The sequence below is a fragment of the Penicillium cataractarum genome (genome assembly GCF_028827025.1).
Source record: "Penicillium cataractarum strain IBT 29864 chromosome Unknown utg000004l, whole genome shotgun sequence".
Taxonomy (NCBI): Eukaryota; Fungi; Ascomycota; class Eurotiomycetes; order Eurotiales; family Aspergillaceae; genus Penicillium; species Penicillium cataractarum.
This window is the reverse complement of record NW_026622740.1, coordinates 435,775-456,495: the sequence shown is the minus strand read 5'-3', so window position 1 is coordinate 456,495 and position 20,721 is coordinate 435,775. Positions and strand designations below refer to the sequence as shown.

Below are 20,721 nucleotides of genomic sequence, written 5' to 3'. Positions count from 1 at the left end.
ATACTAGATGATGATGATTTCTATGCTTTCCTCCGTGCTATCGCCGAGTTTGATTTCCCTGCATGTACGGAGTACTTATTTTAGTCATGAGCTGACTAGATCAGACCTCGACACTCACATGCACCATCCCGTGAATCATACAATACCTAACAACGCCAGCCTGATCAAGAGTAAACCAAAGGACAAAAGGAAGACATCCCATCCCATTCCAGTCTTCTCCGACCCGACATTTCCCCAGCCAAGAAATCCAATCCCCAGACTCAGGACTGACTCAATTTGCCATCCAGCAGCCGAGGCCTTTTTGCCTCAATGAGCATATTGAGGAACAAGTCCCCATCCCCACCCAATCACAGATCTCTGATAACGGCTACTTCCACAGCCAATCACGACTTCCTCAAAGGATGAGCATTGCAGAAAGCAGCCCAAACCCACAAAGTCAAAAACCACATCTTTCTTGTGGGGAGCCCACCGATCAACGGGGGGGAAGATGCACCCCAAGTTCCAACCTCTGAAACCATACACCTTCTGATCGGGCCTATAGGAACCCTCGGTTCAACTGCTTACTCGATGGGGCCACCGTTGCGGTAGTGTCGTCTGCACGGGTGTTCTTTTTGTTTAGTTCAGACTGGAGACGCGGATTCTCGCGTGAATAGTTATAATTAAACTAACTACTAGGTGTACACTCTTGGGTCATTATTATGCTTACATAACTATACGCGAAGGGCGTGTTCTGTACTCCATAGAGTCCATCCTATGCCCAGGCACACTGTGCTCCGGTGGCATACTCTGCAATGAGTTTAACGGTGAGAGACCCGCCCGGTGGAACCTAAAGGGGCCCACGGAGACGGCCAGTTAGTCCCCGGCCCATGTGCTCGCCTTCCCTGTAAAACGCTTAGCCCCGAGTGGCAATGGGTGATCTCGGGATGGTCGATGGTCCTGGTTGGGCATGAATTGGCTCGGAATTGAGATTTATACACTGCAGTATGAGGAATATGCGCAGAGGATGGCATAAACACCATCATTTCGGACGCATGGAACATAAGTTGCGTAGAATTGTGTCGGAAATCACCTACAGAGTGTGTACTATGGAAAGAGGCATGCAATATGTACTTATAGTACGGACAACGGATTTGATAATAACTCCATGCACGTTCCCACTTCTCCCCGAGTACTCCGTACTTCATACTATACCCAGCAAAAGGGTACAACGGGACTCTATTCAAGAACACCGGTTGCAATTGGCTCAACAGGCACTATGATTTGGTTATGGTATCGGCTCTATGTGCAACGCTCCCTCCATCCGCCCGGAAATCCTCCAGGACCCCATGAATCATTTCCAAACGCCCAAAAAATAACTCCATATGCCCAACGAAAAATGTAAATGAGATATCAACGGCCACACATGTATGCCTGAAAGCCAAGACACTGGCCACAAGCTACGGGCCCAAACGGTACTGACAGTGCCTTCCTTTTCCTTCCCCTTCAACACCCTGACAAGGCGTGTCTACTCGGTGAAATTCCGCAACTTGGTCAACTCATCCAGCAACTCCTGCAACTCGCTATCGGAGATTTTGTTCTGCAGACTCGGTATGAGCGACTTGGCCTCCTCGGCATTGTCACAGCACAAACTTCCTAGAAAGAAAAAAAACGGACCCTGGTCAGTACAACCTCACGGACCAATTTGACAAGGTATATATGTGCATAGCCACAATCATCACGAGAGTTCCCGAATATACCAGGGGTATAATCTTCCGATAACGGCCATTTACGGGAAATGGCCCAGCCCAGGACCCGGCCAGCACCACGCCAGACGCGAAACGCCAGACTCAAGCTTAAGCTTCTCAACTTGTCACTTATGTCACTTACCCAATTGCGACCGCTCGAACATCTCCAATTCCGTGTGCGAATTCAACAACCGCTCCACCGCCTTGATATTCTCCTCATCCTTGAATCGCGCAAAGATATCCAGGTAGTCCAATGTCTTGGTCAGGTTCCTGTACAATTGACACAACCACACAGTCAGTAACGTTGCTCCGCTCCAATCGCATCGTAGCCTGTCTTTGTGTTGGGTTGGTAGGTCTGGTCTGGCCAGTCACGTAACGTACTCTGGTTCCTCGTACTTGCTTCCTCCGCGGCGCTTGTTCTCGAGGACCTTGTGGATAACGAGACGGGCTTCGGATAGAGAGAGGGTATGTGTGTTCTGATCAGCGCCGAGCTTGAGCGTGGAGGCGGCCTCGAGCTCGCCTTGCGGGAGCGCGCGCTTGCGGTGAGTTGCGGGGGGAAGTTGGATGCTCATTGTCCCTGTATCCGTGGAGATTCAACGAAGTGGTGAGGCGTAATATCGGTTGTTAGAGGGATCTTAAGCAAAGCGGACAGGGTATTTGAGATGGCGGGGTCGTTGGCAGGAGCTTGGTGGGCTTGAGGCAGTTTGGGATGTTGAAACTGTGCAGGTTTTCGCGGCAGTTTGGGGGCGGTGAGTATACCGCCTTTGGGTTTCCTAATCAGGTATACCATCACCTGAAGTTTATACCTGTGAGGGATACCAAAGTACTGTTTACTTCAAAGGAGAAACATTCTAGTTCGGATTATTTCAGGGTATCAAGTGGTGAATTTTTGTCTATCTTCTTTTCCCCAGCTATAAACAAGAGATTTTTTTAAACGCCGCTCATGCACCAACTATACACCTCTAAACCTTGCGAAAGGCGACCTCAGGAGGGAGACGGAAGCTCGCGCAGAACATCTGCTTCTTGGGACTGACAAGTCGGACATTGAAGATATCGAGTTCAATCGCTGGGTTGCCAGTGCCACCCACCCGGTCCTCGGGAGTGATGGTGAATCCAATGCGCTCCGATACCCGCTCGCAGATATCCTTGTGGTCATCCACCTCGTTATCGGAGTTGCCCGAGAAGCAGTAGACGTGCACCATCGGAAGAGTCTGAGAGGTATTGGGTGTGAAAAGTTCCTCCTTGCCAGTGTAGAGACCCTGGAACGCATCCAGGAACTCGATGGCGGTCGCGGGCAGGTTCATGACGTAGTGGTCAACAAACTGCGGGCGGATATATTTTTGCGGCGGATCCTGCTTAATCGCCGTGCCATCGTTGCCCTTGCTCTTCTTATCCTTCCTTCCCTTGGGCTTGGGCTGGATGGTGACAGTCATGGGATCAGTCTCGAGGAGCGATTTCGCCGCGAAACGGATGAACTCGCGTCCATCCTTATTGAATGGGGTGACAAAGTCTTGAACCTTGTTGCGCTTGGTCGCATCCTGCATCACTTCGTAACCATGGGGGTTCAAGTCATTAGCCCAGACAAAGATCCGCTTCCGTCCAGCAGGCACGGCGAAGGGACCAACGCCTGCCATCACATCGCAAACCATCTGGCCAGGCCCGAACTTCTCTACAAGCCGGCGGTGCTCGGTCTCCAGGCGGCTGTTCCAGTAGACGCGGGAATAATCGAATCGGAACTCGCAATCTTGTTCGTGCTGAATGACGTTCAAGTCGTTATCACCGGCAAGCAGTTCGAAGGGGAATGTGCGGAATTGGCTGTGCGAGCCGACATCTTCGGTTTTGTTGATCACAGTGCGGATGGAGGGGTTTTTGTCCATCAAAAGCTCGGCAATGATATGTCTATATGGGAGCCAATGCTCTCGGAGGTTCAAGTGCACTGTAATTCCATGTTAGTTCCAATGCGCCTCGCTTGGTTATGGTGCGTTGGGCAGAAACGTACAGACATGCCCCACCTGTGTGAACCCTTGGGGGACCTCTTCCATTTCCTCTGGGAGAATCGCGCTGGCAATCTCGGCTATGAAAAAGTTAGTTTCAGGACACAGATGGAAGATGTAAAGTCAGTTAGCCATACCATAGCTCCAGTAGTCATACTCCAACTCCAGATCATACGGAGCCACGTCCACAGCACCCTTCTCAACGAGCTCGTTAATCACCGGCGACCAAGTCGTCTTGTCTGTCATAGGAATCAGAATCCATGCAAGAACAAAATTCCAGAGTCATTTAGAGCTCATTCATCACCCACCATCAGCTTTGACATCCTCCCGTAGCAAAAGGCCTTTGCGGACTGCCCCATCTTGTTCCTTGAAATCGCGCACAACGTTGAGGCGGGGTAGAACCAGTAGATCGCGGTTCTTGCCGAGCGCTTGTCGGACATTTGAAATTTGCGACTTCTCGAAGATCTTCGCGGCGGCGATGGACACGGTTTTGCGGAAGAACGATCGGTCGAGCGTCTTCATCGCGCGGTTGACGGGTGGGCGGAACATGGCGGGCAGTTCGCGGGGAACTGGTTGGAATTTCTCTCTGCCTGACTCCATTGACAAGGAAGGGCAGCACCTTGCGGGGGGATTTGGCGTATTGTCAGAGTGAGTGCCTGTTGGAAGAAAGTTGCGATTTAAGCATCGGAGATAATTTGCGTTGCAGGTCCTTATCGGCCACGTGATTCTGGCTTATCAGTCAAACTAAAAATGATTATGGCATCAATTAAACCCTCGATGGTGTAGTTGGATATCACGTTCGGCTGTAATGGATCCACATATAACCGAAAGGTCACCGGCTCGATTCCGGTTCGAGGGAACATTGATATCTTTTTTTTGCACTTTTCAAATCGTATACAAATCAGAGTCCGCTTTGTAGCGCAAGTCACAAAATCGACCATGGAATTGAAGGTGACCTCCAGGGCTGCTACTGTGTGAAACACAAAGTAGTTGAACTTTTGCAAGAAGTATCACGATAATGAAAACTTGCCAGCTACATCAGGTACAGTGGAGTTTCATAAGTTTGAACCCCCGACCAAAGGCCAAAATCATCAGCCATGCCTTCAAAGATCAATCGAGAGATAGTACCTGTGTTATCCAGAAAGACAATTCAAAAGATATCCCCAAATATCTTTGGAAGCAGAGGAAGTTGAAGCGTTTCTGGCTAGACTATGTCTTCCATCTCTTATTTCGATTTTTTGAACAAGCTACCTACAGTATAGTGATTAAGTCGCATAACAGCGTATGGGAAGTTGTGCGAATCGTTCATCTTCTCCCCCGTGTGCGACAACACGTTACCGAGGCGAAATCATCATTTAAATCAAAGTGATGTCCCAGTCTATATTCCCAGTGAATTGTATTTCTAATTCACCCAGCACTGTTTCATCTAACCACTCATCTATCTCTTCCCAAACGTGTATGGTCGAGAGAGGCATCTGCCCTCAATTGACTCCGTAAGAGCATGTTAGTCTTTGTATTTATTCTATCTTAAATTCCATGCTTATATATAATTCATTCCGTATTTGCTGCTTGAAATTATGTGGTTATATATATTGTTTCTTAGGTGGAAACCAGTGTTCCGGCTTACCTACCGCTATGTTGGGCTGGAAAGGTTATATGTGGTCTCCAATATTTCTTTTCTGGCGATTCATTTAGAAATTCGATGGAATCAAAGACGTAGGACACGAATACGCTACATGTAATTTGGAGGCTCCTAGAGGCCAAGAGTAGCATAATTATGTGCTTTGTTCTCAAGACACGCCGAGTCAAGGAAATATTCTGGCTTGCAAAGCTAATCAACGCACAGCAGATAGAGGAATAAAGCTTTGCCTAGGGCCAACACATATCTAGTACCTAGACCAGTAAAGCCTAGACATCAAACCAGCCGCTATTCTAATCATAAAAGCGCTATGCTTTCACTCCCATCCCCAATGAGGAGGATAGACGCGTGACATAGACTCGTTAATATCGGCTACTGTAAAGACAATCCATGGATAGCATGACACCATTGGCTAGTACCTACGCTAAATACGCCCGATAACCTCAGTCAACCGCGATCAACGATCCAGCCATCAGACTTAGCTTAAACATGATACCCAGAAAACTAGCCTATCTTTTTTTAGATGTTTACGAGCTATTTCAGTGACCGCAGTCTGTCTAGGGCCAAATTTCGAGCTTCGATTCATTTATTATGTGCAAAAACCTTGGAAGTACACACCTCTTAGCTACATATATCCCGCCCATGGATGTACTTCAAAGACGCTGATACCCGGAATCCCTAGAGCACACCTTCTTGAAAAAGAATAGTACTTACGCGCCACATCGTAACATCAACTGCCATTTTAAGAATAGTGAAAAGGTCTTCGGAGCACAAGCAATTTCCTTCGCGCTACAGCCAGCGCCCACTCTTCAGCAGACAGCAAATGAATTATGCTCTTGACAGCCTCGCCCCACTTTGGCGATTTTCCGTTGACCGGAAAGCCCGGGTTAACCCGCCAAAGTGGTCATAAAAGTGTCGCCTAATTGGATATAAGCAATCAGCGATGAGTCTCGGCAAAGCTTCTTTAGGCCAAGCTTCGTGGAGAGGATTCGCCGGCGGACTCCGGAGTTTACCCAAGCGAGTAATCCCCTGACGATCGCTATCTCTCGCTCGATCGCAGCCGAGCCCCCACATCTAATCATAATAATGCTATTGTTTGTGGTAGGAGAAGATATGGAATGGCTTTCGTTTCGCAGTACTGATAGGAATCTCCGGCCCGAATTGGCCACAATACTCGCAGATATCGAGTCCAGAGTCGTCAAGTCCGACTGTCTATCATCTTCGCAAGGTACTAAATGCCGCAAGGTAAGCTTGCTCAGCAATGGGGTCATTTGCACCACCGATAACCCCCTCCGCACACGATGTAACGTCTGAAATGCGGAGCCCCGCCGGTCGATTGGTAAAAGATTGATAGTATCTCCTCATCGCGTTATGTGAACACACCTTACTTTTACGGTTAAGACATGCATTTAGCTAATTTCATTTCGTGATTGCGAAGCTTGCAAATAGATAAATAGACCTGCCGATCCCTACCCTTCTCCCTTTCCTTGCTTCATCCTCATCCATAGAAGAAATTTGAACTTCTAGAGCATCTATCATGCACTCTAACGTTTACGCTGGGCTGCTCTGCGCCCTGGCCGGCCAATCTATGGCCGTAGTCTGGGAGAGCTTGGCTGCTGGAGTTCCAAGCACTTGGTCCCTTGTCGATGAGCCCTCTGCCAGCTCGACCATGGCCTTGTCAATTGCCTTGAGTCGCCAGAACCTTGATCAGCTTGGGTCCAAGCTCACCGAGCTCTCGACTCCCGGTAAGAGCTCATACGGACAGTGGCTGAGCAAGGACGACATTGATACCCAATTCCCTGTCGTCGATGACACCGCAGTCCTGAAATGGCTGAAGAGCGCGGGAATCTCCAACATTGCTACCGACGGTGCAGTTGTGAACTTCACTAGTACTGTCGAGACCGCCAACAAGCTGCTCAACACTACCTTTGCGTACTACAAGAGCGGTGATTCCGTCAAGCTGCGTACTACCGAGTACTCCATCCCAAGCGATTTGACCGACGACATCGATGTCATCTCGCCTACCGTCTTCTTTGGTAAGACCCGTGGAGCTATCCCGGCCCCTTCGAAGGCTCGAATGGTCGAGGCCCGCAAGGCCTCGTCTACTGAGGTCTCTGCCTCGTGCCAGACTTCCATTACCCCGTCGTGCTTGAAGGAGATGTACAACGTTGGCGACTACGTTCCCGAGCCTTCTGCTGGTAGCCGCATTGGATTCGGCAGTTTCCTGAACCAGTCTGCTTCGGAATCCGATCTGACGCAGTATGAGGAGCTGTTTGACATTGCTTCTCAGTCTTTCACCGTGGAACTGCTCAACGGTGGTGTGAACAACCAGAATGCTAGCGAGTCGGATCTCGGCGAAGCTAACCTGGACGTGCAATTGATTGTCGCTGTTTCCCACCCTCTGCCTGTCCACGAGTTCATCACTGGTGGTGTTGCGTAAGTATCAACCACGTCTTTACAATTCCCGATATTTACTAAAAATTTGTCTACAGCCCCTTCAACCCCGATGCTGATGAGCCTACCGCATCGGACGACGAGAACGAGCCTTATCTGATCTACTATGAGTACTTGCTCTCGAAGGCCAACTCTGAGATTCCCCAGGTCATCTCCAACTCTTACGGTGATGACGAACAGACTGTTCCTGAGAAATATGCTCGCCGTGTCTGCAACCTGATCGGTCTGAACACGCTGCGTGGTCTGACTATTATCCACTCCTCCGGTGATGAGGGTAAGATAGCCTCTATACCCCGTTAAACCCTCTATATGGTCTAACATAACTAGGTGTCGGTTCGGCCTGCCAAGCTACCGATGGAGTCACTCCCCAATTCAACCCTATCTTCCCTGCCACTTGCCCCTACGTGACCGCAGTTGGAGGTACCTCAGACGTGAGCCCCGAAGTCGCATGGAATGCCTCCTCCGGTGGTTTCTCCAACTACTTCTCTCGTGCCTGGTTCCAGGATTCCGCCATCGAGGAGTACCTCAAGAAGGTCAGCGAAGAGACTAAGGAATACTACGGCAAGTATGCCGACTTTGAGGGCCGTGGATTCCCCGACGTTTCTGCTCACAGCTTGTATCCCGAGTACGTTTTCCCTCCTTCACCCATACCGCAGTCCAATATTAACTGTCTACAGCTACGAGGTCATCTACACTGGCAAGAAGGCCCGCTCTGGCGGTACCTCCGCCGCCGCCCCCGTTTTCGCTGGTATTGTCGGTCTCCTGAACGATGCTCGTCTGCGCGCTGGCAAGTCGACTCTGGGTTTCTTGAACCCCTTCTTGTACTCGGAGGGTTACAAGGCACTCAACGATATCACTGGTGGAAGCTCATACGGCTGCGGTGGTGTTGACCCCCAAAGCGACGAGGCTGTCAGCGGCAGTCTGGTCATCCCTGGTGCTCACTGGAATGCCACTGAGGGCTGGGACCCAGTTACTGGCCTGGGTACCCCCAACTTCCAGAAGTTGAAGGAGCTGGTTCTGTCGCTGTAGATGAGGGATGCTTCTAAGGAAGCCTGTATATAACGTGGCTGGTTCAATAATGTGTATTAAATGAGCTGATTTATCAAGATGTTTCTCGTTCTCATCTCTATAGGGAATCTGCTTCCCGATAGTAAACATGGCGATTGCCTAACTTGAGTTTCATCATTCGGGTTGGAACGGGCATGGCATGCAGAGCTTTTCCCTCAACGATGCTTACTCTTAGATCCTAAGTAATACTCTATGCTGTCCCGACCTATCTCTGAAATCAATAGAAAGTCGGGCATGTGATGAACCTCATACTTCGGAAGTGATATATAGTAAGAGTCGGTGTTGCTGCATTAAAAAAATCATCACATCGTTATTGCGGGCAAAAATAGTCCTTCAGCGCTGGGCTTGAAATAAAACAACCAATCCAAAGAGAGGGGGAAAGAGAAACAATAAACAAGAACGACAGTAAAAACAGGTCGTCATAGGCTAAACCAGCCTTTCCAAATTATTCCAATATTAACGCTTCATACTATCGATGATACTTCGATCCATCTCGTTTTGTGCAAGGAGATTTGTATTCTTCTCCTTAAGATGGAATATCTCATCATCTTTCTTCTTTATCGCCACTCGTAGAATATCTCGCGCACGATTAACTCCTCTCATCTTTAGATCGTGGCGATTCAAAAGCTCGACAAGTTCATCGTATGCGCTATTCGGCAGCACGACACCATGCTTATCTAGGATAGCGCAGGCGTCCTTTGACAGGTCAGATTCATCGGGCCTCGTGTATGAACTGAGTGCATCATGATTTCTGACTGGCGTGGGCGTCATGCATAGCTCGGCTGAGGACGGGGGAAATCGAGATGACTGGGTAGCGCGAGTTGAAGTAGGTGTTGCTATTGCCGATGAACTGCTATTGGACCGGTCAAACGCAAACTCCGACAGCTTGCGCTTGCCGGGGGATGTTGTTCTGGGTGTGCGCGGTGCTTTCGATGGCAAGTCTGGGTAAAAACCCGGTTGCGATAATATAGTGTCATTCACTTGACTAGATGACAAGACCTGTGCAATTTCGTCATTGTCATCAGAGTCATCGTTCCAGCCGAACTCATCAGAATCCTCTGCCATCATTCTCGCCTTTGCGCTCTTGGGTGGTGTCTTGAACTCTCGCGGTGGAATATCGATTACGCGGCGCTCGGTTTGTGGTGTCAGCAAGCCATTCGGACCGCGCTGTGTAGATTTGGTAGGAGTTCGTGGAACTGAATCGAGTGTATCGAGTTCGGAATGGGAGTTTGAAAGAACGACGGCTTTCTCGCGGGGTTCAGCTTCGTCGGCCCAAAGAAAGAAGCCACACTTTTTTGGGGGTAGCTGTTCGCAGGTATAAACTGGGGATTTGGATAGTCAGTCTTTAGCTTGAACTATATAAGCCCAGTATGATTCCTCCCCTGTAAACTTACACCATCGTCCATGGTTCTTTCCGCCGTTCTTCGTCTGGCGCCGAGCTGCGGGGGGCCGAGCAGGACAGTTGCAGCACCAGATCCCGTCTTTGAAGAGGCCGTATAGAGGCACCGCTGTGTGCGGTGATTTTGAAAATATCTTGCTTGGTGAAAACATTCTATCGTATGCCCCAAGGGATGCCGGTGGAAGCACTACCAGGCGCTGGAGTTGATTGATGCAGTTGAGGTACGTCCGTTCTTGGATGGTCGCCATGGAAACTCCTTATCTGCGCTTATCGCGTTATCTTATCTTATCGGCTCATCGGACCTTTTTGTGACCCCACGCCATTCCTTTCCCCTCCTTTCCTCTCTCGACATTCGTTTTTGGGAAGGATCTCCCAATATGACAGCCGGGAGTCCCTGAGATCAAAAGAGCCGTCTGTTTGTTGAGGCTGTGGAAAACTGCCCGGACTATCTGTACCCCAGAACGGACCGGTTTTGATCCGTTTGCAACGCTCAAAACGGGGTACCACCAGTTAGCGCGAACGATAACTTACTTCTTATTTGGGTAAGTTTATCTTATCAAGCGTACAGTCTACACTTTTTGAACTTTCATCTTGGATTCTTGGGTGAAGTCGAATTTGTTCGTTGATCGGCTGACAGCCCCGGCTTAGGCGCTTTCCCCCATATAGGCTATCAATTAGCTTGAAGATCTATGACTGGCCGATCTCGTGTTCGTCCAGCGAGTGAATCTAAGGATCCCATGCTTTTATAGTCCTATGCCTTAATTATAGCACAGGCTGAAAACATGAGTTTGTATATTCGACCTGCACTGTGTCTCCAACACCGAGGTCGAGTACAACTAACAGCAATTATTGCCCCAATTATACCTTGACTAAACCGATAAAACATCTTTCCAAATACGCCTGTCCAACCATTTGGTCTTCTCTGCAAGATGAGTGACACATATCCTCAATCTCCGCTCTTCCTGCCTCCAGAGCTCCTCCTCCATGTTGCTCGATTTCTCACGACCGCCCGCGATTTCAACGCATTCGTTCGAGTCAGCAGAGCTCATTATGCGATATTGAACAGTACATTGTATTATGACGACGCGAAGCGTGAGAAGCCACATGCACTCTTCTGGGCCGCAATCCATAACCAAAAAGAGACTGCCACCAAAGCTCTCAAGGCAAAGACCGATCCACAGATCACAGCCGACCTGTCTCGCCTTCGGGGCGCTACTCCGATTATTTTAGCTGCATACCATGGTTCATCAGATGTTCTGGATATTCTCCTTGCCAGAGAAGATATCAATCCCAATATACGGGATCGCATGTACCTCTGTCCGGCTATTACGTGGGCTGTGAAAAAGAATCAAGTCTCTGCTCTTCGCCTCTTACTGAAGGACAAGCGTGTCAATGTCAACCTGCAGGACAAGAACGGAGAGACAGCACTGATGACTGCTGTAATCAACCAGCCGGATTTGATCCCCGTGATGCTAGGTTGCGCCAGAGTCAATCCACAAGTCGGAGACAGGAACGGTCGCACTCCACTTTCGCGAGCTGCGCAGCAGAAAAACCCAGATACCCCATTGATTCTTGCCGCTCATTTGCGTCTCATTTTGGATGGATTCGATGATCGAGAGCATTGTCAACAGGTCTTTTATTCCGCTGCCATTTTTGGCCAATGTGATATTATGAAGCACATGGTGTCGTTTTATGGTGCCAAGTTGAACCCCAATGGAGATGCGAGGGGAATTGCAGGGACAGATCATGCGGTATTCACAGTGGCGGTTGAACGCAATCTTCAGGAGATTGTCCAGTTCCTTCTGGAATGGGACAAAACTGACCCAAACCAACATGACACTTGGCAGCACAAAACACCTCTGTTTCGTGCAGCAGATCGTGGTCTTGAGAAAATGGTTTCCATCCTGAAGGAGCATGACCGGGTAGATTTGAACCTGAGCAACATTCATGGCATGACGCCCTTGATGGTTGCTATAGAGGAGGGTCATCTTGAGGTCGTCCAGTGTCTTCTTTCCGGCTCACGTTGCCCAGACGTCAACCTCACCGATAATACTGGAGTAACGGCCCTGTGGCATGCGGCAATACGTGGCGAGCCAAAAATGGTGCAGAGGCTACTCGAGGTTGAGGGTATTGATGCATGTATAGCCGATTCGCAAGGCGTGACACCTAAGCGTATCGCAACCATGCATAACAACACTGAGGTGGTCAAGATCTTGGACAACTTTACGATTTAGCGATATTCCAGGGCGAATGTAAATAACGTAATTTTTGCGACATATGATGAAAACTTCTCCCTCCACGGTTCGAGAGACTATATTATAAATTGAGAGAATAAGATGCCCAAAACCTTTACTCGTAGCAGTAGATTGACACAAGCTATTTAAATCATGACGCCTCCTCAAGTGACAAACAACACATAAGTCATTCTCTTCATACCTCGCCCGTTCGGTCGTAAAAACCCCAGCTAAAGCACATACTTGAACAGCGGAGACTTATCTCCCATGTCAAACAGTTCATCCTCAGTATACTTAACCCTGGCCTCATCCGCAACCTTAGCCTTCTGCTCATTCCCCCTCTTATAACTCCACTCAAGGAAGAAAGCCACAAACAACCCAAACCCAGCAAGCGCAAGACTCAACCCAAACCCAGTAGGATACTTAGGCTTCTCCTTCTCAATATACATAAAGCTCCCGATAATACCGCCGACGTTTCCAACGCAGTTCATAAGCGCGATACCGATGGCTCGTCGCGCCGATGGAGCAATGTTATTCGCGTTCCATGATGCGGCCGCGGATTGAATCGGGTAGATACCGGCTACGCCGAGGACGACGGCGAAGTAGGCTACTCCTCGCTTGGAGTCGAGGGCGCCGTTGAGGAGAGAAGAGGATTGCGTAGGCGATTACGACGATTATCATGGGGATCGCGACGAAGGGCATGCGCCAGTAGAAGCGGTCGGATAGGCGGGCGAATATGATGGCTGAGATGGCTGCGACGACGTATGGTGGGGCGGAGGTTAGTTGGGCGTTGGTGGAACTGAAACCCATGGCTTGGGTGATGGTGGGAAGGGTGAATTTGGTTCCTGGGCACGCATAGTTTGATTAGTTCATTGTTAAAGAGCGAGGTTAATCAAGAGTCTTACCGTAGGACAGGGCAGACTGGCAAAGCAGGAAATAAGCTTGCACATAGATTCTCCAGTTCTGAAGGACCTTCTTCAGATCTCGCATCTTGAAGCTTGTCTCCTCACTGCTTGTTCCACCTTGCTTGATGAACATGGAAAGTTCGAGGAATCGGATTTCATCGGCGGATAGCCAGCGTGTAGAGAACGCCGGGGTGTCTATGAGGAAGAAGAAACACATCACGCCGAGAACGACACTCAAGAGTCCTTCCAGAATGAAAATCCATCGCCAGCCTTCAAGGCCACCGGTGCCATCCATCTTAGCGATAGCGGCAGCAAGGAGACCGGAGAAGGCACCGGACAGTGCGCTGGCGCAGTAGAAGTATGAAATGCGGAGGGCTAGGTCTTTTGGCATGTACCAGTAAGAGCAGAGGTAGATTGCACCGGGGAAGAAACCAGCCCTGTTGTTTATCAGTGATGTTTACTGTAGGCGTGAGGATTAGAGATACGTACTCGAAGATACCCAGTAGCACTCGGGTAGTCATGAGACCTGCAAAGTTCTTGACCAGCCCCGTGCATGTCATGACAATGCCCCAGCTAACAACTAGAACGCCGAGGTAGGTAGAAGGGCGCTTGAACTTCTTGAGAAGGATGTTGCTAGGCACTTCGAACAACACGTAGGGAATGAAGACTATCACGAACATCAGCCCGTCAACAACAGTCCTTCGCAACGACAACAGCTAATAACAGAAGCACTCACAGATAGAAAGCACAGTATTGTACTGGACCCCCGTCATACCCAAATCCTGAACCATGCCCTCAATTTTGGCATTTCCAATATTCGCCCGATCGATATGGCAAATCAAGTATAGCAACGCCAGCATCGGGACTAACCGAACATCCACCTTTCGAAAGACCTTCTTTCGACGCTCCTCCGAGAAAGCGGTATAGAATTGTTCATCGTCAGTGGTCAGCCCGACAACACGGAAGGTGTCAATCTCCGTGACATGCGAAGGCTTGGGGAGATTCTCGACGTGAGAAGGCTGATCGACAATCTCGACATCTTCCTTGCGAATTGATCCAGGGCCCATGGCTGCAAAATGATATATGTGGAGTTGACAACGTAGTTGATCCACCTGTCAGAAAGGTCAACAACCGCAGAGTAGATATCTCCAAGACAGTCCAGTCGACCGCAGCGGGAGGTGGTATATATACACCATGTCGGATATGCCCTCTTGGCAAAGACATGCCACGACTTTCTCTCGCATGGATGACTTGAGCTTGACAGCCCATCGGGTCCAAGCTTCCAACCCCAGCCGTCATCCAACCCTCTGTACCCCGGCCTTGGCAAACATCTCACCCAGTGGGTCCGATAACCTAAAACGCGGGGGACAGAGGCCACAACACTTTCTCTCTCCACACGACGATCGCAAATCCAAGCCCCTTCCGGTATCATATATGGAAAATAGCGGTCGCGCGTGGTCCGCGGGGACGGATAAGTGTCCACTCAGAGCTTCGTTCGTCTCGTGGATGGGCAGGATGGGCTCAGATACCCTGCAGTCTAGCGCGGGCCAAGCCTATTTGCTTCTTGCGGGGTAGGACAACTTTAACCTTCTCCGGGCTTTCTCCGTGTTGCCAAGATGTTGTTTTTTCCGAGTCTTGGCCCGGAAATGTCCTGGAAATGGGCTTCTCCGACGCGGAATATGGTGAATAGTTGTAGACGTGTGGCGGTGACATGGGGGTTGATATTTCGTGTTTATGCAGCGACTAAAGGTCAAATGAGTCTAAATCCTGCTGTTAACTCTGAGTATCCAATAGGAAAAGGCTTTTTAGACTGAAAGTACTCGATCTAGGTTGTACCCCCACGAGCAGTGTCTTGCTGCACTGGCAAAGAGACCACAAATCCGACATGAAAGGGTGTCATCCTGACCGTATGCCGGTAATTCAACTCCTTCACATACCGAGAAACAAAGCATCGGACTGATAAAAGATGACCTGGAAGTATACTATCAAGACAGAAAAGCGTCGCAGCAATGTAATTAGAATGTATTCATGTAATTCACCCCCTCTATTTAACATGCAAGCCATCCTCTCCACTCTGTGAATTACCCAGCTTCGCCAGGATATAAGCATGTCTACCCGTATTACCTGTGCACTGGCACTGTCACTAAAACCACATAGTGCCAGAGATGTAATGCAAACCAAAGTCTTCATAAAATGCAATCAACCAATCAAAATCTAACAATGCAAAAGCCCTTCCTTAGGCCGGAGTCATCACGAAGCAAAAACACATGCAAAGTATTCGTGGTATCGGGTTGCAGAATAAAAAAGGAAGTAGATAGAGCGAGTCTAATCAGCCAGGACGTGTCGTAGCATCACCACGAATGGATCCATTAGTTTCAAGACCTCGGTCACTTCGGGCTTGACGGGTTCGCCGGCTGTGCGGCGGAGTTGATCTTGTTTCTTGATGCGGCGACGGCGCTCGACTGCGATCGGGTCGTCCTCGTCATCCTCCTCGTCTTCGTCTTCGGAGTCGGAAGCCTCGTCAGAGATAGCAAGGTCTTCGAGGTCGGCCTGGAAGTAAATAGTTAGGATTGTGTCGGGGGAAGGTAGGGAAAGTGGATGCAACATACCTCATCAAGACCAAAGTCGCTGCTGTTGAAGGTGCTTGTACCCGGGATTGTTTCTCCGGCGCCTTCAGCGGCCATCTTCTGCCGCGTCTTGTTCAAGTGCCATCTCTTGCGGTCCTCCTGCCACTTGATCAAGGCGTTGATCTCTTCCAGGGCAACCTCCTTGTCAATCTGGCCAACACCCACGGCACCCTGGAACAACGCGTTCATATCCATCTTACCGCCCTGTGGACCCTTGCGGAGGAACTCAAGGATTTCCTCAATCCAGGACATCAATGACTGGAAGAGCCCGTTGTCGTGCAAGTGCACTTCGTGGATAAACTTGTAGAAGCTGTCTTCATGACGCGCGCACAGGTCAATAAAGGCCTGCACGGTCTGGTTGGGATCAGCCGATGCATCTTGACGCTGGGCGCTTTCAATCACCGCTATCGCGTCGTCGGCGAACAAGGCGAAGTCGGTAATACTGCTATACACATTCGCAGACTTGTACACCCGAACGAGAGGCTCATAGAAAATGGTAAACAGATCCCGGAAGAGCTGGAGGGTGACGGGCTCCTCGACAATGCTGAGCATCATGGCCTTGTCGCGTTGGCGGGTGTATAGCTTCAGGAGCTGCTTCATGTTGGCGAACCACTGAGCACCCTGCTGCATCTCTATGTCGACATTGTCGACCGCATGGTTCCATGCCACCCAGCTGTTAAACACCTTGCCAATTTGCTCAGGGGTCAGCTCGGGCTGGATAAGCTCGGAGCGAAGAATGGCGACGATGATGTCGACGTCTTCGGCCTCCGCCTCCTCTCGGATGATATCCTTGATAGCCTCTTCGGCATCGACGAAACTCTTCAGCTTCTGGGTCAACACCGTGTCTTCAACCTTGGCAACCAGAGAATTAATGTGCTTCTGGAAATCCTTGATACCCTCGTTCAGCGTCATGGAGAAGATGCGCTGCAAGAGAGAGCGTGAGCCGAAAGGCTGAGCTAGGAATAGGTCCAAAACGCTAGACATGACCGCCGCTGGGTTAGCGATACGGATCACATTCTTCATCAAGGTGTAAGGGACAAGGCCGTGGATCCGCTTGGCCTGTGCGAACATCTCGGGGGAATTATCTTCGGCAAGGAACAGGTGGTATACGGTTGCAGCAACCCTAGTTAAGTCAGTCAAAGGAAAAATCCTAGAAATGTAAATCGCAACTCACTCGATGCGCAGCCACTCGGCAAATTTCTGGTATTGCGGGCTGAGTTCTGCAATGGAGGGTTTCTCCCGGATCTCGGCGAAAAGCTTCGTTAGTCCATCTAGCAAGAAAATGTTAGCGTGGCCCTCGATGCATCGATGATGGGAATGTGAACATACTGCTCTCCACAATGTCCCTTCGGAACTGCTCCATGTAGACATCCAACTCGGCAGCACGTTGCCGGGCGATTTCGTAGAAGCGTTTCTGCTCCTCAATTCTCACTGCATCCATCTCCTTACGCCGTTTCACGTCAATCAATTCCTCCTCGTTTAATGAGATAGGCTTGGAAGTCAAGAACTCCTCCATAGACTTGGATTCGGCGATCCGTTTGTTCTGCAATATGGTGCGCAGGAACGCACGAAGAGAAACACGCTGTTCCTCGCGGTACAGAACCGTCTGCCGCGACACAACTTCCGTTGATGCACGGGGCGACTTTGAAGACCGCAAAGAACTCTTTGATAATGATCGGCGGACGATACTTTCGGACGGGGGGGCCAGTGTTCGGCCCGTGCTTGGGGTTGCCTCGTCTGATGCGCTAGCATCTTGAGTAGAGACGGAGGAAATCGATTCGTTGTCGTCGTCAGTGGAGCCGAACCAGCTGGAGGTCGTTGAGGACTTGTTCTTGCGGGGGAGGGGTGGCAAGTGCTTTCCGGGGAATTCGGTTCGTAGTCTGCGATGAAGCTTGACGAATTCGCCATATCTCCGGCCAATGTGGATCTCTTCTTTGCCTTCTCTGCGCACACGGATTATGAATTCCTGTAGATTTATACCATTAGAACAATATTCATTCCAACGTGAATGTCTCGAGGCGTATACTCACCGCGTGAGGGTGATACCGAACCGTCCGCTTCACCGAAGTCACTCGCACCGCCGCCACATTAACGTCCCAGCCATTGATGGCATGACCTTCGGGCATGTTGACCAGAAGACCCTTTTCGTTCGCACCGCGCTCAACAATCTCCATCTCTGAGAACTGAATACGCTCCTCATAGCCCGACGCGGTCGGCACGCCGGAAACCATCATAAGCTCCACGAGCTTCTCGCTCTTACGCGCCAGTTTCCGGCGCTTGGTCTCCTCTAGACGATCTTCCGATGACGAGACATGTTTATTGGCAAAGGATTCGAGGAACTAGAATCGAGAGAGCGTGTTAGAACCGTATGTCACCCGCCTGCAAGACCTCTTCCCACCCATCCCTAGGAAACGGTCACACGTACCACTTGTAGCTTATCCTGCCAAAACTGCTTCTCCTGCGCCTGGTCGAGGAATGGGAAATTCCGGACATGATGCACGAAGATGTATCGTAAAATTGGCAGTTCCGAGTCGACCGGGGCGACTTCGCCGAAATCTGATCGAAAGGGTGCGCCAAAGCGTTGCAAGGCAGTTGGGGAGTTAAGCTCGGAGATTTCGCCGCGGACTTGTCGAGAGATGAGCTCGCGCTTGAGATCTACAGAACAATTTCACAGAAGACGTTAGTGATCGTTGATTTGCGGGCGACAATACCTCTATCCCAGCGTGTATCATTCGTCCACTTACAGTGCTCCTGCTTGCCCGTCAGGATCTGTCCGTCCGGCGGGGTTGCTGATTGACCAGCTCCGGTCTGACCGCCGTTGGCGACAATCTTCTCATCGAGCGCCGACATGCTAGGCGCGAGTCTGCGGTCGGAAAGGTTGCAGAGTCCTGGTCTTGATCGGACACTGAGTCTGCTTAAAGAGAAAGTGGTTGTGGTGAGATGGGAGAAAGGAGAATTCGTCTGCCTGGTCTGGACAGGTCAGGTCTGGGCTGCGGCTTGTCGCCGAGATTCAATAGTCGCCGGGCACCACCCACACAGCCCCCGTGAGCGTTTCCCTAACGAGGCTTGTGGAGGGATAGAGGTCTTTTGAGGGGAAGAATTAGAAATTATGTGCGACTGCAATCTGGGAGTCTTTTCTGTTATAGAGAGCAATTGCTAGTAGAGATGAGAAAAACCAGAAGATGTTGTGGTCGAAAGAAAGTGGGTGGAGGAGCCGATGTCGTCACTGGGCCACTGGCCTGTGCCGCGTCCTCTTTTCATCCACTGGAGATTCGTTCACGGGCTGCCTTTAACTCCCGACCGACTGGATGATCGTCGGTCGATGAACAGCCACCGTGTTTGATCAGGAATGACATGGCATTTCGATCATCTGGCTAGCCCATAGGTTTAATTTAAATTTAGATTTTACATACATGATAGATCCACAAGATCCCTTCTCTCTAGCTATTCCTCTGTTGTATCTGGAATCATACTATTGCTACTCCGTGCAACCATCTTGAAACCCATTCTCCCTAACGACGATCACGATTTCTCCCGAACTTGGCAGACCACGCATGGTTAAAGCTAGTATTATGGGGACACACGGCCAAGGGACTGGGCAGCGATAATAATAGGGGGTCAATTATCATAACTGGGCATTTCGAAGCATCTTCCCTCGATGCAACTCTCCCAAGTCCGCACGGGCGGCCTGACTTTGTTGCCAACGTTCAGCCCTGCAGACATGCTAGGCAGCATGATATTCAGCCCTATGGGCGTCAATTTCCTGCAGTGCCAATGAATGCCAATGCTGGGTCCGGGTGGAGCTGGCCGCGTCAGGGAGGCAAATCTGGGAGTATGTACGGAGTATCGTACCTTGTATTGCTACTTATTCTCTTAGGTTCTGCATTTATGATTACCCCAGCTAGTGATAAGCAGATCAGTTTCTACTTGAACTAGATACTCTTCAAGCTTTTGTCTTTCGACAAATCTTTCAAAGGTCTTTATGATCATCTTCTTCGCTATTCCAGGAATGATTCTCTAAGAAACGCATATGGCTATATTCATGCATATTTGAGGTCAAGGGTCGGCGGGGGTGTCATCAACAAGAAGCTTCGATACTCCGCTGCATGTAGACTCTGTGTGCCCCATTGTGCCGTGGAGAGTGGGAGAGGGTCGAGAGTTGGAGAGATTTGGAAAAGGACGAGAATTAGACAAGGACGACGGGCGAAGTGTGCTTGTCGTAGCGGCAAGACAAGATTTCCGGCGAGTACCCAGAGGAAACAGGACTAACAACCTCATAACACTACCGTCGCAGGGGACTAATCAAGGATTGCTACATCTACCGTCTATTTCGATCGAATCGTTACAGTGATATCTATCAAGGAGGAAGATCAGAGTTCCTCAGCTATGAAATGAAATCAGATTGAAACAAAGATCAGAGATCAGATTTGAGAGATTAAATCTTAGTAGATCAACTAAGAAAAAAAGAAAAGAAACGTTCCGTCATTAGATTACATGCGAGATTGCATGTAAAAACAAAAAAAGAAACAGACCAGACCAGACCAGCGCCAGGTACGCCATTTACAGCATTGACAGGCCAAGCGCCGAGTCAGGTGAGCATTCCATGCCCAGCTGCTCCGACAGAATGGCCATGTCAATTTCGGCCATCATCTCCGCAATTGTATCGTCCACGGACGC

The 20,721-nt window shown here is 49.8% G+C and overlaps 7 protein-coding genes across 7 annotated transcripts; 2 read left to right on the top strand and 5 right to left on the bottom strand.

Moving 5' to 3' along the window:
- Positions 1–1,504: 1,504 nt before the first annotated feature.
- On the bottom strand, positions 1,505–2,296 carry N7496_004681 (DNA-directed RNA polymerase II subunit RPB4; the record flags this gene model as incomplete). Its single annotated transcript, XM_056697610.1, has 3 exons — positions 1,505–1,632; positions 1,867–1,994; positions 2,106–2,296. The coding sequence occupies 3 exons, from the start codon at positions 2,294–2,296 to the stop codon at positions 1,505–1,507; spliced, it is 447 nt and encodes a 148-aa protein (XP_056556135.1).
- Positions 2,297–2,686: 390 nt separating this feature from the next.
- Positions 2,687–4,267, bottom strand: trm5 (tRNA (guanine) methyltransferase; the record flags this gene model as incomplete). Its single annotated transcript, XM_056697609.1, has 4 exons — positions 2,687–3,660; positions 3,724–3,798; positions 3,856–3,957; positions 4,027–4,267. 4 exons carry the CDS (start codon positions 4,265–4,267, stop codon positions 2,687–2,689), a joined length of 1,392 nt encoding a protein of 463 aa, XP_056556134.1.
- Positions 4,268–6,894: 2,627 nt separating this feature from the next.
- N7496_004679 (S53 family peptidase) lies at positions 6,895–8,840 on the top strand (the record flags this gene model as incomplete). The annotated part of the gene is made up of 4 exons (XM_056697608.1): positions 6,895–7,793; positions 7,850–8,085; positions 8,139–8,436; positions 8,489–8,840. The coding sequence occupies 4 exons, from the start codon at positions 6,895–6,897 to the stop codon at positions 8,838–8,840; spliced, it is 1,785 nt and encodes a 594-aa protein (XP_056556133.1).
- A 495-nt stretch (positions 8,841–9,335) lies between these two features.
- N7496_004678 (uncharacterized protein) lies at positions 9,336–10,526 on the bottom strand (the record flags this gene model as incomplete). The annotated part of the gene is made up of 2 exons (XM_056697607.1): positions 9,336–10,201; positions 10,274–10,526. 2 exons carry the CDS (start codon positions 10,524–10,526, stop codon positions 9,336–9,338), a joined length of 1,119 nt encoding a protein of 372 aa, XP_056556132.1.
- A 681-nt stretch (positions 10,527–11,207) lies between these two features.
- On the top strand, positions 11,208–12,512 carry N7496_004677 (ankyrin repeat domain-containing protein; the record flags this gene model as incomplete). The annotated part of the gene is made up of 1 exon (XM_056697606.1): positions 11,208–12,512. The coding sequence occupies one exon, from the start codon at positions 11,208–11,210 to the stop codon at positions 12,510–12,512; it is 1,305 nt and encodes a 434-aa protein (XP_056556131.1).
- Positions 12,513–13,043: 531 nt separating this feature from the next.
- On the bottom strand, positions 13,044–14,484 carry N7496_004676 (uncharacterized protein; the record flags this gene model as incomplete). Its single annotated transcript, XM_056697605.1, has 4 exons — positions 13,044–13,357; positions 13,418–13,854; positions 13,907–14,084; positions 14,154–14,484. 4 exons carry the CDS (start codon positions 14,482–14,484, stop codon positions 13,044–13,046), a joined length of 1,260 nt encoding a protein of 419 aa, XP_056556130.1.
- Positions 14,485–15,742: 1,258 nt separating this feature from the next.
- N7496_004675 (PX domain-containing protein) lies at positions 15,743–18,894 on the bottom strand (the record flags this gene model as incomplete). Its single annotated transcript, XM_056697604.1, has 7 exons — positions 15,743–15,967; positions 16,027–17,167; positions 17,219–17,315; positions 17,374–18,010; positions 18,075–18,383; positions 18,470–18,699; positions 18,789–18,894. 7 exons carry the CDS (start codon positions 18,892–18,894, stop codon positions 15,743–15,745), a joined length of 2,745 nt encoding a protein of 914 aa, XP_056556129.1.
- Positions 18,895–20,721: the final 1,827 nt, after the last annotated feature.